Below are 12,498 nucleotides of genomic sequence, written 5' to 3' on the forward strand. Positions count from 1 at the left end.
AGGTCCCTCTCGGCAGGGCTGCTCTCGATCCTTTCTTCCCCCAGCCTGTACTGATACCGAGGGTTACCCCGACCCAGGTGCAGGACCTTGCACTTGGCCTTGTTGAACCTCATGAGTCATCTACCTTGACTTCAAGAAGGCTTTCACCATGGTTTCCAAAAGCATCTTTGTCTCATTCAGAACATTACAGTCTAGATGAGATTGCTAGGTAGATAAAAAGACAGTCTGGATCATTGAGCTCAGAGAGTCCGGCTTGCGACATACCATGCTTAGTATCCTATCAGTGACCTGGCACAAGCAGGACTGCACCCTCAGCAAGTTTGCAGGTCTTTGATGCAGAGGGGTGTGCAGTCAGTATGTTTGAATACATGGCTGCTGTCTGGAGGGACCAAAATTTCTCAAAATTCATAACAAAAGACAAAACCACCTTTCCATTGTATGGAACACAGGGTAAGAAAAGGGAATAAAAGAACACAGATTCTTCATTGTATTTCTGAAATGAAACAGCATCTGTGGCATTGTTTGGAGAACCTGAAGTTCTGCATTCTCCTTCACTGCTAAAATCCATGCATATGTGTGGATACTTCTTTATGTTCTGAATGAATGCTTTAGAGGTTTGTTTTACAAGTTAAAAGTTTGAACTATAGCAAGCTTATATCAGAAAAGACTGGAAGGTACCGTTTGCAATTGTCTGGCTTTTTCACTTCTTAAAAATTCTAACCTCGTCATTGAAATTCTTCAAGGAGAAGTTTGGGGCAGACCAGTTCTCTAACTTCATCAGTAACACGCTATTCAATTTTGTGAATTATTTGAAAAATCTTCATTTTGTGTTTGTGAATTACTTCTGACGATGTAATACTAGAAATGTTGAATGCTATTCCCTTTCTGTTGCAGTTACTGAAGACAGACAATATAGCTGCTAATGGAATAGCTAATAGTGACATAGGATGTTTATTATGTGCTTTCTTGATGTTTGGAGGGGGGTGGTGTTTGTTTTATTTAAATGAACATGACCCCAGTTACTCTCTCTTACTCTCTTGCATCAGCTCTGTAGAACCTCTAAAGCCTAGGTGAAAGAAAAGGTGGATAATTGGAAAAAACTTAAGTTTTAGACTTGATGCTTTTGCTTATCGTGAGGAATCATGTCTCATGGTGAAGTTGTTACTGAAAGATTGTATATATGAAGTTGTTAAGAGCATTTAATGCAAGGCATGCTGCTCTTAAATGTATGAAATCTCTTTGGAGCAGTTTGTGTTTTAAGTTTCTTTGTACAAGTAACTATGTGTTTTGTTTCAGATTATGGAGCTTTGTGGTGCAAAAAGACTTGGCTATTTTGGAAGAAGTCAATTTTACATTGCTCTGAAACTTGTTGCTGTGGCCCAGTCTGGTCTCCCTCTAAGAGTGGAAAGCTTAAATACAGGTAAATCACAGGGCTGGTGGGGAATTGAGTAGCTAAGCAGAATTACTGTATGTGACTCTCAGTTTCTTATAGAGCAATCTTGTAAATTAGTGTGCTATGTCTTTATATACATGTTGCTAACTTTAAAAAAAAGTCATGGGTAAACTAGAGGGAGGGTATTCTTACTATGCAATAAATGCAAGGTGAAATACCTTACTCTTACTAAGTGTTGTGTTCATCATGATGTAAATGAACAACTGTTACTGACTATTTTGTAGGTACAAGTTCATTCTATAGGTTACTAATGTGAGAACTTGTGTGCTCTATACTCTGAATAAAGTACTAATATGTGAATTGGAAGGAAAAGAATAACACAACATTTGCAGGCTTTTGTACTCTCTGAGTTTATGAAGCCTTGATTGCAACAAGTGAAAGGTCATCTTTTCTAAAGTCACATTCCTTTGCGCTTGGCTTGACAGTTTTAGCACAAATATGAAGATATGTGGTTTAAGATTTTTTTTTTTCTAGTGAAAAAACTGACTTGTAAAAGATGTTTGAAGTCTGGTATCAGCCAAAACACCTGTTATCCTGCTTTTCAAAGGTCAGCTGTGGTGTGGCTAGTGAAATAGGAACAGGAGAAAAAAAACACTCTAGGAAGATGGTTCAGAACAGCAGAAAGAGCTTTGATATGAGGCTCTACTGTAGCTTTCTGAGTGACATAAGTGGATCCATGTCGATGTTGCTCTGTGAGATGAAAAGAAACTTAGGAAGATGAAGTAGTGAGTTTTAAGCCACTGTAGCCCTTTGCAGCACAGTGCATGAGTCACAACTTAGAGCTATCTTTGGAGCACAGCTTTGCATTAAGGTGACTTCCCTAGTAGATTTTATGTCTGCAGAATGTGTGTTATGATATAGTTTATATATGCTAGTAATTAAAAGAAAGCTTAGGAGTTTTATGTGTCTAAAGGATACAGATTAAACAGAGTAGTTAAGGAGACTATGTTAAAAACTATTTGACAGGATGATGTATTTGGCACAGCTATAAAAAAAGAAAGGAATCATTGTGTATGCTTTTACAGTTATGTTTATTCTAGGCTTGTACAAACAGCTTTCATGGTTTTCTGTAGCTTTTCGGAAAAGTGCATGGTTTCAGTCAACGTTCTGCTAGTGTTCAAGTTCCTTTCTGCTCATAAGCCACCCTATATTTATGAACAGTTTTCCTGATGAGTGTTCCCAAATCTAAAGCTTAAGCAAGTTGTAGAAGCATGCCCTAGAATCAGAAACTTTGCAAAGGGACCTTTGACTCTTCATATCTGATAGAACTGGGACTTGATATAATAATCGGGATTTCTCATCAAATGCCTGTTAAAGACAGCAAAGACTAAAACCTGTGTATGTAGCTTTTTCCAGGGTTTTTATATGCTTGGTTTTATTTTAAGGCAAGATACCTTAACTGGAAGGAGTTTTCCTATTTTAAAAAAAAAAGTCAGAAGAAATTGGAAGAAAGGCATTGCAATGAAGGTACAAATTAATTCCAAAATAGAAAATAAGTTGCTGTAAAATCAGCAGCCATTGGAACTTTCATAATGGAATACATTTCTTTGATTCATGACAATACTAGAAATACTTGTAATGGGTTCTAGACTTCTAGGAACAAACTTCTGTAACTGGTTCCAGACCTACTAAATACAACAAGTACAATTGACGGAACATTTATTTTTACCCTAACTGTTTTTAGCTTTGGTTGTCTGTTGCCTTGGTTGCAGTGGTTCCAGTCCTGTCTGTGAAGTTCCTGCTCCTAGGATGATTCAAGTGTTGTAGCAGCTACTAAACAGCTAAAATACAGCAGGCTGAAGACTCATAAAATGATTCTGAGCTTGGGTTACATTCCTTTGAAAACTGGGGTTCGGCAGCCTGGCCAGCTGGGTTCTGCCCACTGTCATCTCCAAGAGGTCTTGAAGATGAACTGTTAGAGCCATCCCAAACTAAACCATATATTCTTTCTCTCTTCAAAGTAAAACATATACAATTTGTTAAAGCTTATATTTTAGGACATCTACTTTTTAGCTCTGCATTCTATGTGTGTTTTATTCAATGATTGTCTTCATGCTATTCACTCTTTTGGTATTTTCTCTCTTGTTTCTTTTGCTCTTTGGTTCACTATTTGTCTCAAGCAGACAGGAGGCTTGCTTTATGTGAGTTGCTGAGTGAAGACTACAGTCAAATTTTGAGTGCTAAGTCCATCCAACACAAGTGTCATCCAGTTGATTCTTAGTTAACTAAGTGCTTTTTTGATTACTCAGATGTGCAGTGTAGCAAAAATACTGGCTTTGGTTATTATACTACAAGCCTCTCAATCTGTTTTACCTTTGCTGTCCCAGAAAATTTTCTAAAAATTGTAAAAAATCCTAAAAATTGAGAAACTAATGTGCAGTGTCTGTTTCAAAGTAATGTTTATTTTCTAAGTTAGAAATACTGGTTTTGGTGAAGAAAATGTTGACAAGCATGTGGGCATAACAAGTACAGAGAACTTTCTCATTTATTCAATATCAAGATTTAATTCTGTTCCTAACAGCTATCGCATTTATAATTGAGGGATTTCTGAATGGTAACAAATGTTGTAGTGTTAAAATGAGGTTTTTCTGCTGTTACGGGGAAAGACAGCGAAGAGAGAGGTAAAAATGGCAGATTTCAATTGGCCATGTAGAAACTTAGTACAGTAAAACAAATCTATATTTATCTAGTCTTGTTTTTAAAGAAGCCAATAGAGTATTTTGTGTTCCTTCTGAGCCTTCTCTATTATTTTGTGCAGTAGTGCTAGATATCTCATGCCAAAGCCTCATGTGGGAGCAATCAATTGCATAGACTTCCCTTGTGTCAGTTGGATGTTCTAGTGTCTGTATTATACCCTGTTTTGCAAGCACACACACTTTCACTTGTCTGTAATGACTTTTTCACTTTTTGGCTGGCTGTAGTTCACAGTTTACGTGAATAACTTCCCTAATGCAACGTGGGGTACAATGCTAATGTGAAAATGGGCATCTAGGAATGAGGAAGGCATCAGGAATTGCTTTAACAGTGTTTCCATGTGATGGGTAACTGCAAATTTAGCAAAGAGGCTGTGTTGCATGCTCCTTCCCTGTGATGAAAGCTGTTTGGCACACTGATGTGTGCTTAGTGACAGAGGCTTAAATGAAGAATTTATGTTCTTCCTGAAGTGTTGTTCTTTAATACTGGATAGATACATAAAGGAGTCTAGAGCTGTCGAATACTATGAATTCAAAGGACAGTCTTCAAATACAAATAAGTTTGATGTTTATATAATAAACATAAAAATGTTTTATGTGATAAACTATATGCAGTTTCATCTCATATTTTAATACAGTTGTTAGTGCTGCTGATTTATTTTCCATACCAAAAGTAATCAATCTAAGCAGTCAGCGAGAGAAATTAAATTTGACCCATGCTTGTAAATTTGTTTTGTGTTGGAAAAATAATTTCCAAGTAAGGTCTGTAGCAAATTAGCAGTTTATTTTTATTTACAGTGGACCAGTAAGAAAGTTATGGTTGGGATTCAGAAAAATGGTAGAAATCTTGAAGAGAAAAATCAAAGACTTACACAGCCTGATTTTTATGTCGGGCTACTCTGAACTGTGGTACATAAAGCTGAGGACCTCCTAGCATTTTGTAGAAACTTTTGCTTTATAGGTGTTGGTAACAAAGTGAGGTGATACTGGAATTTTTCCAGTTCTATCCCAGTAAAACAGCTAATTTAGATTCTGTTGTAGAAAGTTGTACATAGATGTGTTTAAACAGTGGTTGCAGTTTTTTCAGTAAGACTAGATTATACTATCTGTTGTAAATATAAACACGACATCAGCTCGCAAAAAGATCATGTTGAATGCACTGCAGTATTTTAGCATTTGTTTTGCTGATGAACCATTCTGTATGAAGACTGTCTTACACGTGCTAGAAATGGTAAATAAACTTTGAAAATCACCTTTCAATAATTACATATTAGCAAAACTAAGAAAAAATGAGCTAAATCCTGATTATCTGATTGCTACTGCATTTAATGCAGAGTTGTAGAGCAAAAGTGTTATGGAGCTATGTGAAGACCTCTTTGTATACCAAAACAAGACCTTGGGTAGCAAGAATTGTTAAGTATAATGCATAAAGGTTATTTGCTTTTTTCCGACAGGCAGATGTTGGCTTAACTATAGCAGCAGTCTCTATTTAAGTAATTGAGGCATGTGTGAAATTTTAACTACAAAATAGAATTGCGTTTTTATTTTTAAGTGTCATACTTCTATATAGTAAATGGCCTGCTCTCTTTTTTTTTTTTAACAGTGAAGGACCTCCCTCTTCCCAGATTTGTTGTGTCAAAGAATGAACAAGAAGCAAGACACACAGCCTTGTATTCTTCAGATGCTGATAACCCAGCTTCATATTCAGGTGTGATTCCTCCTCCACCTGGCAGAATACAAGTCAAAAAAGGCTCTGTGAGCCATGATGCAGTTCAGCAACGTACATCAACTGATCAACAGGTAAATTAACTTAAAAATTTAGATGGGACTCTTAACTAATACTTTTCTGCATAGTTGTCAATTTGATAGGGCTTCTAAGCTTTGCTTTCGATATAGTTTCTTAAAAAAAAATCTCACTGATCTATATTATACAAGACCACCATATATGCTGCTGAAATACTTGCATGTAGGAGAGACTTTTTTTTATCAAGTCTTATAATCTGTGTTTAAAATGTTGGTGGACTGGATTTCTAGTCCTTCAACATGCTCCTGTATCTTTAAATCTAAAATACTTTATTTAGAATTTTTTTTTTTAAATTCTCAGTTACTTTTCTCTGCCTTGCATATGATTATTCAGCTATTTACCTGTTAGGTAGAGGCAGTAGGAACCAGAAATAAGAGAAGCTTTCACATAGCTTTTTATTGTGTTCTAATAATGAGAAAACTGATTTCCTTTTGCTCACTGGTCCTTTCATCTTCAGCTATAGGATATCTGAATAATTGACAACTGTAAAGGCTTACAACTCTGTGCCTCCTCATAACTTCTTGGTTTTTATAGTCTTTACACTGTCTTTTCATGGGGAAATATTTTTTCTGATTGTCTTTTCTACAAACAAGAACACTGAGTGCAAATTACAAGTTTTGCTGGGTGTATGTGTGTCTGTGCATAACTGCTGAGTGACCTGTTTTCTTCCCCATGGTATGCTCTTTCCTGGGCTTGTTTTGTGAAGAGTTGAGAAACTTGCAAACATCCCTTAATCTCCCTGAGAATCCAGGAATCACTCATAAACATGTATTAGTCTCTCTGGGAATAACCCAGACTGATCCAATATAAAGAGAAAGCAAATTAGCAGAGGCCATCTATAATCAGTGTTTAGCTGCCACTTCCTTTCTCCCAAACTGGAGGTGGAGACTGTAACGAAAGGAGGGCTGGCAGTAGATCTGAAGATAGCCTGTCTTTTGTCTAGTTTGGGTTAGGTGTGTTTGAGAGTGCTCCCAAGTGCTTTGTGAATAAATCAACAATTGCAGATCTCCTTGATCTGATGATGGGGTTTTAGTTTTGTTGAAATAGTTTTTTTGTATGCTTCCATCATAGTGTTGAGTTTTAGTGAACAGCTGCAGTTTGATACAATAACCTGTACTGGAGTAACTTTAAAATGGCAAAATGATGTTTGAGGCCTTTGGGTTCTGGATAAAGCAGCCACATATTCACAAAGGTGTGTAAGCATCCAAATTTAATTTCTTATCTTGGCTGATAGGAGCAGCTTGGTAGCTCTTTCACACAAGTCTGTATGGGATCATCAGAATAAAGAAACTCTGTGTAAGTCCTTTGAGAGATCTGGCCCAGAAAACAGACTTGGAGCAAATGTAACAGACAACACAGCATTGAGTCCAGGAGTTTTAAGCTGTTTTCATGGTCTAGAACATCAGGAAAGTGTTGTCTGATTTTGTACCCTATTGTAAAACTGCATTTTCTGTGGTTGATTCTACATTTCTGACTGTACAATGAATCCATTCGAGCAGCCTTCTTGTCCCAGTCTTAATATTTATTGATTTGGACACCACATTAGAAGCAAGCTGATGAGTTTGAATCTCCTTAAGCTGAGAAAGGGGCTTGAGCTCAGGTTTCTATAAATACTCTAATTGGTTTATTTTCCAGAAGACAGATACAGTTTTTAGTCACGTTTTTGTAGAAATTGCTGATCCAGTTGTCTTTACCTGGCGATACCACTCAAGATTTATAAAATCTAGAAGGAGGTTCAGATTGTGAATCCTCATTGTATGCCACCTCTTTCAGTGATGAGAATGAGAAGAGCTGAAGTCTGAGAAGTAAATTACAGCAAGTCATTTTCCTAGGGATGACTGTTCTTTCTGGAGGAATTTGTGTCAAAGTCAAGTTTGGGTATTTCACTCTTAGAGCTTGTCATGTAGCTGTTAGATACTTCATTAGTGAGTCTGGGGTTTGAGTTGTTTCCCCCCCTTTAAAACTGTTTACTGGCTTTGGTAATATGTCTGGCGCTTCAAAATACATTGATTTCATGGCATACTCTGTCTGAAATATTATTTGTGTGAAATCATAAGATATCTTTATAAACTGGGTTTGTTCATATGCAGCTTTCCATATGAGTGAAATTTGTCATGCATAGGTTAGTATCTTAGAATTACAAACAATTTATGTAAAAGAATTTGACTTGAAGTATTGTGTGCTGAAATGTCCTAGCTAAAACTATTTCTTTATCAGTGTGTTATTTTGGCAGTTCCACTCGGTGAGCTTCACTCAGGGGCAGGGCATCAGGAAATGGCAATCAGGTGTTTCCAAAGAGCAGCTATAAATGAGTTCATCTTTTAAAGTAAGCTGGAGCTAAGTTCAGTAACATCCTTTTTATATCTCTAGCCATTTCTGTGGTGCCATTTTTAGTTTATAATGGCTAAATATTATGTAAATATAGCACTGTCCAGAAGCTTGTATCTTTTAAATATTGTTAGTGCTAATAGAAGATGACTGAAGTTGTGCCCAGCTGTCATGGAAACTACAGAACTGATTCTAGGAGTCAAGCCAAGTAATGAAAGATGCCTTTACTCACTAGATGGCATGTTGACTGCACATCCTAGTGGAGATAAAACATTGGGGGAAATTTTTTTCCTGCTGGCATAATTTCTTCTTCCTAAATAATAGAGGCTAAATAAATTGGAACACTTCTGCTGACAATGTGACATATATACGAGCACTTTTGTTGACATAGGTATGTTAACCACAGTGTATATATAGACCTCTGTGCCTGGGTAGTATCAGCTATGCTACTAAAAATGTTAATTTAGGCTAATCTTGAGAATCTAGATTCTGAGTTCTTGTGGGTTTTGGTGTGTTTTGTTGTTTTTTTTAAAGAAATCCTCCTAGTAGAATTAGGAGCTGTCACTGTAGATGGAAGCTTTTTTTATTTTTTTGAAGGAATAAGACAAACACACTAAAAGCAGTTTCTTAGAAGCAGCAGCAACAACTGAGATTAGGAAGCATTTTCTGTCTTCTGAAAGTAGCTTTTGAGTGACTAAATGTTCTCAATATCAGTCTGTTAGATATTGCCTTTGAATGTTTTATCTTTTGTGTTAAAGCCAAAAAGCAAATACTTTTCCCCAGTGTCTTTAAGTGTGATCCAGGTGTTGATCACATACTGCTTTAGGATACTTTTAATCAGGCTTGCCACCTTTTCCAGGAGAGGAGGGTGGCTAGTTTCATTTGATATTGAGGTTCTAACAGCTGAAAGAAACATGACAAATGCTCATAGGCTGAACTTTGCTATGTCGGGTGAAAAGAAAAGGTACACATCTACTCATGTGTGCATTAAGCATAATACTAGTGCTCTACATTATATCAATTTATTGCTGCATCATTGCAGCCTTAAGAGGGGACAGCTCAAATTTGGCAGCTGTAGCAGTCAAAATTTGATCATTTCAGCTTTTTTTAACTGTGTGAGAAGTTGTGTGACTTTCTTTTAAGGTTTTGCCAGTAGTCCATTTCTGTTCACTTCTGTTTTGTAGATTGAACAGGCAATTCCGCATAAGATATATCTGGTATTAAATAAATTGTTTGGGAGCACAGAGCTGGAAAAGATGTCCTGTGCCTATTATCATGAGAAATTGTATTAGATTAGTGTTCCAAAAGTAGTCGGGGTTCTTTCTTGAAATTGCAACCTTTTATCCACACTGGCTGTGTTGGGGAAAACTATTCCAGAGCCTTAGTAGGAAGAGTGTGGAATATTCCTAGAAATTTACACTTAGCTTTACTCAGATCAGGTAATACCTGTTCTTTTAACAGCTTTGTCCTTAGTATTTGCTGCAGAACACCACTAGTACTTACTGGAGAACAATTGTATTCCCCTTTACCTTTGTTTTGCTTAACAAAACAATCCATAGTCTCAGTTTCATCTCATAAAGTAGTTACCAGTAATCCTCCTAATCCTTCTCTGCCTTTGATCCAATTTGAATTTGTTCTTATTGAAAATATTTTACTAGATTTGTATTTCTTGTTCCAAATGAGATCTCACTAGTGTTAATACCATTTTGGAGGGTACTTCCCTACTTCTGCTTGATATATCTCACCTCATATACCTTAGCAGCTGTGAATAAAGCAAATCTGTCAAATATGACATATTGTAGTGGTCTGATAGTTGACCTGTGTATCCAGTCTTCTGTTTTCAGCTGATTGATTCTCATTATGCACTTTGGTATTAATTTCTATTATGCAAGAAACTGTATTTTATATTTTAAAACTTGATAGTTTTCTGTTACCTATGTCCTGAAAGGAATCTATCCATCTGATGCCTCCTTACATTTGTTGTCAGAATTCATCAGCATGCTATCTAGTGTGCATAAACAGTTACCTAAAGTATCAAATTAGGTCATTCCCCCAATCAGTCATTCAGGAACATTATTAGAAACTTCCCTTCAATCCCGTAATTCCCATTCTTGTACAGTCCAACTTTGCTCCTTCTGTAGCCAGTTCTTTTGTACCTTTGATTCTTGTATTAATCTCCACATTGTTGGAATAATCTTGTATGGCACTCTGCTGAAGTAAGCCGAGGTTCAGGTGAAATGTAGTGCAGTTCCTTTGTCTAGAAAATCACAAAAATAATGTCAGCCAACTTAGGTGAAATTTCCCATGCTATGATTGATCCCTTTTCCATTTGTCTTTGTGTTTTTAATTATTTTCTTCAAAATCTAGTATAAACCTTTCAAGCTGTTGAGGTTAGACTAACAAGTTTGTAATTGGCTGAATGACACCTCCCCTCTCTAAAAACATGTAGTGCTGCATGTGGAGAAGTTCACATTGAACTGTGGACTATTTTGTTCTTCAGTACGAATGCTAGTTGATGACAAAAATATGGGTTCTGCAATGCAATTACCATCACTAGCATAATCTTTCTTCATGATGGATCTGTTCCCTGACTCTTATGCAGGCTGTGTGGTATCAGGACCTGGATCACAACACCCTTAGAGCTACCCTTCGGATACCATGTCTGGCTTCATTGTCTCTGGAATTCTCCTTAGGAGGCTTTCTTCTGGCCCCGAGGTGTGAGATCCAGGAAAAGGTTTATAATCTCATTTGACTCGTGTATGCTTGCAATGCCCTGTTGAGGTTGAGATCCCTCCAGAGTTGCTTTAGCACAGTATTGTGTTGCCTTACGCCAGTTTGTTTGACTTATCTTCACTAAGGTTCTTCTTTTAGTGCCATATATTGTATCACCTTTTTTAACTAACATGCTATTTTTAGTAACTGCTTGTCAGTCCAAAAAAATTCCAAGTTCTGAGTCCTTTGTAATGTCTTGGTTTTGTAATTCCAGTCTGACAAAAATCATGCTTTTTTACAACTTCATTAATGTGTTTTATTTTAATTAAGATGGTTTACTTAATTTTTGCCTGTTAGCTATAACATTATTTTTTTATCAGTTATTGATAAGAATGTTCTCAGCAGTTTGATTTAACATGAAAATGCTAAATAGTTATTAACAATTTATGTCAACACGCTTTTATTTAGGTCGACTTTCTGGAATAATTTGAAGAGGAAAAATAAATGTCTTAAGATAGTAAAAACCAGAACATTGTAATTGCTGTGATTTTTATTGAGGTTTTTTTGGAGAGAAAAGTGTTTTAAATGTTTAAAAATAATTGCATTAAAAGTGCTAAACCAGATTTTAATAGTAGTTGATCTAATGATACATCAACTGCAATATGCAGATGGTGAGTAAAATTGTTAAAGTTCCTAAAGAGATTAGGTGGGTAAATTCTGTTAAAATCGATGAAATTCAAAATTGCCAAGTTATCAGTAAACCAGATTAGGCAAACTGTTGTAGGTGTTACATGTCAGGATTTTGAAGAGCAGTTAAGTTAGGTTCTGTACCCTAATACTCGAAAATCTGATCCCAGGTATTTCAGGCTTTCAAAATCAGTTTCTTTTATTAATAGATCGGACAGATGGAAGTGAACAATCCTGCTTCCTCACCTGCAACATACACACTCAGTTTATGAGAGTGGATGTTGCAGTCAAGGAACAGAGGTGGTTCTAATGAACATTTTGCCTCTGTTTACTAAAATGTGAAGCTCGGCGCAAAACTGAAGCAAAAACATGGTTTGTACAAAATTTCCTGGGCATGAGTGACATGAAAATGACAACTTCTCACCCACTGCAAAGGCAGATACATAGTTGATGCTAACTTACATATTAAGGGGTGAATGAACCTGTATGTAGTTATGGTTTCAATAAATCCCTACTCACTGTGTTTTCCCATGGCTGCTTCTGAATTTGAGTCAGTTTCTACAGTCCTGCCTCCTCCCCAGTCTTTTCTGGCTTGCATCTTCCTTCTTTACACTTGCATTGAGCCATTAGTGTTTTGACTGAGGCATTTTATATATATATATATATATATATATATATGTACACGCACACATATTTTTGTATGTATATAACTATATATAACCATATACATATTTAAAAAAAAAAATCAAGGAGTTAGCTCTCTTAAGCTTCTAGTAAGCTGGATCAATGAATGCCATCAGAGTGACTGGGATTGCACTGGG

At 36.4% G+C, this 12,498-nt stretch overlaps 1 protein-coding gene across 6 annotated transcripts in view; it reads left to right on the plus strand.

The window, feature by feature from the left end:
* The window catches only part of REPS1 (RALBP1 associated Eps domain containing 1), a 63,136-nt gene that overhangs the window by 14,343 nt on the left and 36,295 nt on the right, over positions 1-12,498 (plus strand). For 4 of the 6 annotated variants that reach the window (XM_035899809.1, XM_009644322.2, XM_009644323.2 and 1 more), the window contains exons 2-3: positions 1,297-1,420; positions 5,750-5,946. In XM_035899809.1, coding sequence (XP_035755702.1) covers positions 1,300-1,420; positions 5,750-5,946 — 318 coding nt within the window. In that variant the 5' untranslated portion in view covers positions 1,297-1,299. Of the gene's footprint in view, positions 1-1,296; positions 1,421-5,749; positions 5,947-10,880; positions 11,013-12,498 lie in introns of all 6 variants that reach the window. The other 2 variants (XM_035899810.1, XM_035899808.1) reach the window with 1 other exon arrangement.

This window comes from Egretta garzetta, unplaced genomic scaffold (genome assembly GCF_000687185.1).
Source record: "Egretta garzetta isolate BGI_Z169 unplaced genomic scaffold, ASM68718v1 scaffold397, whole genome shotgun sequence".
Lineage (NCBI taxonomy): Eukaryota > Metazoa > Chordata > Aves > Pelecaniformes > Ardeidae > Egretta > Egretta garzetta.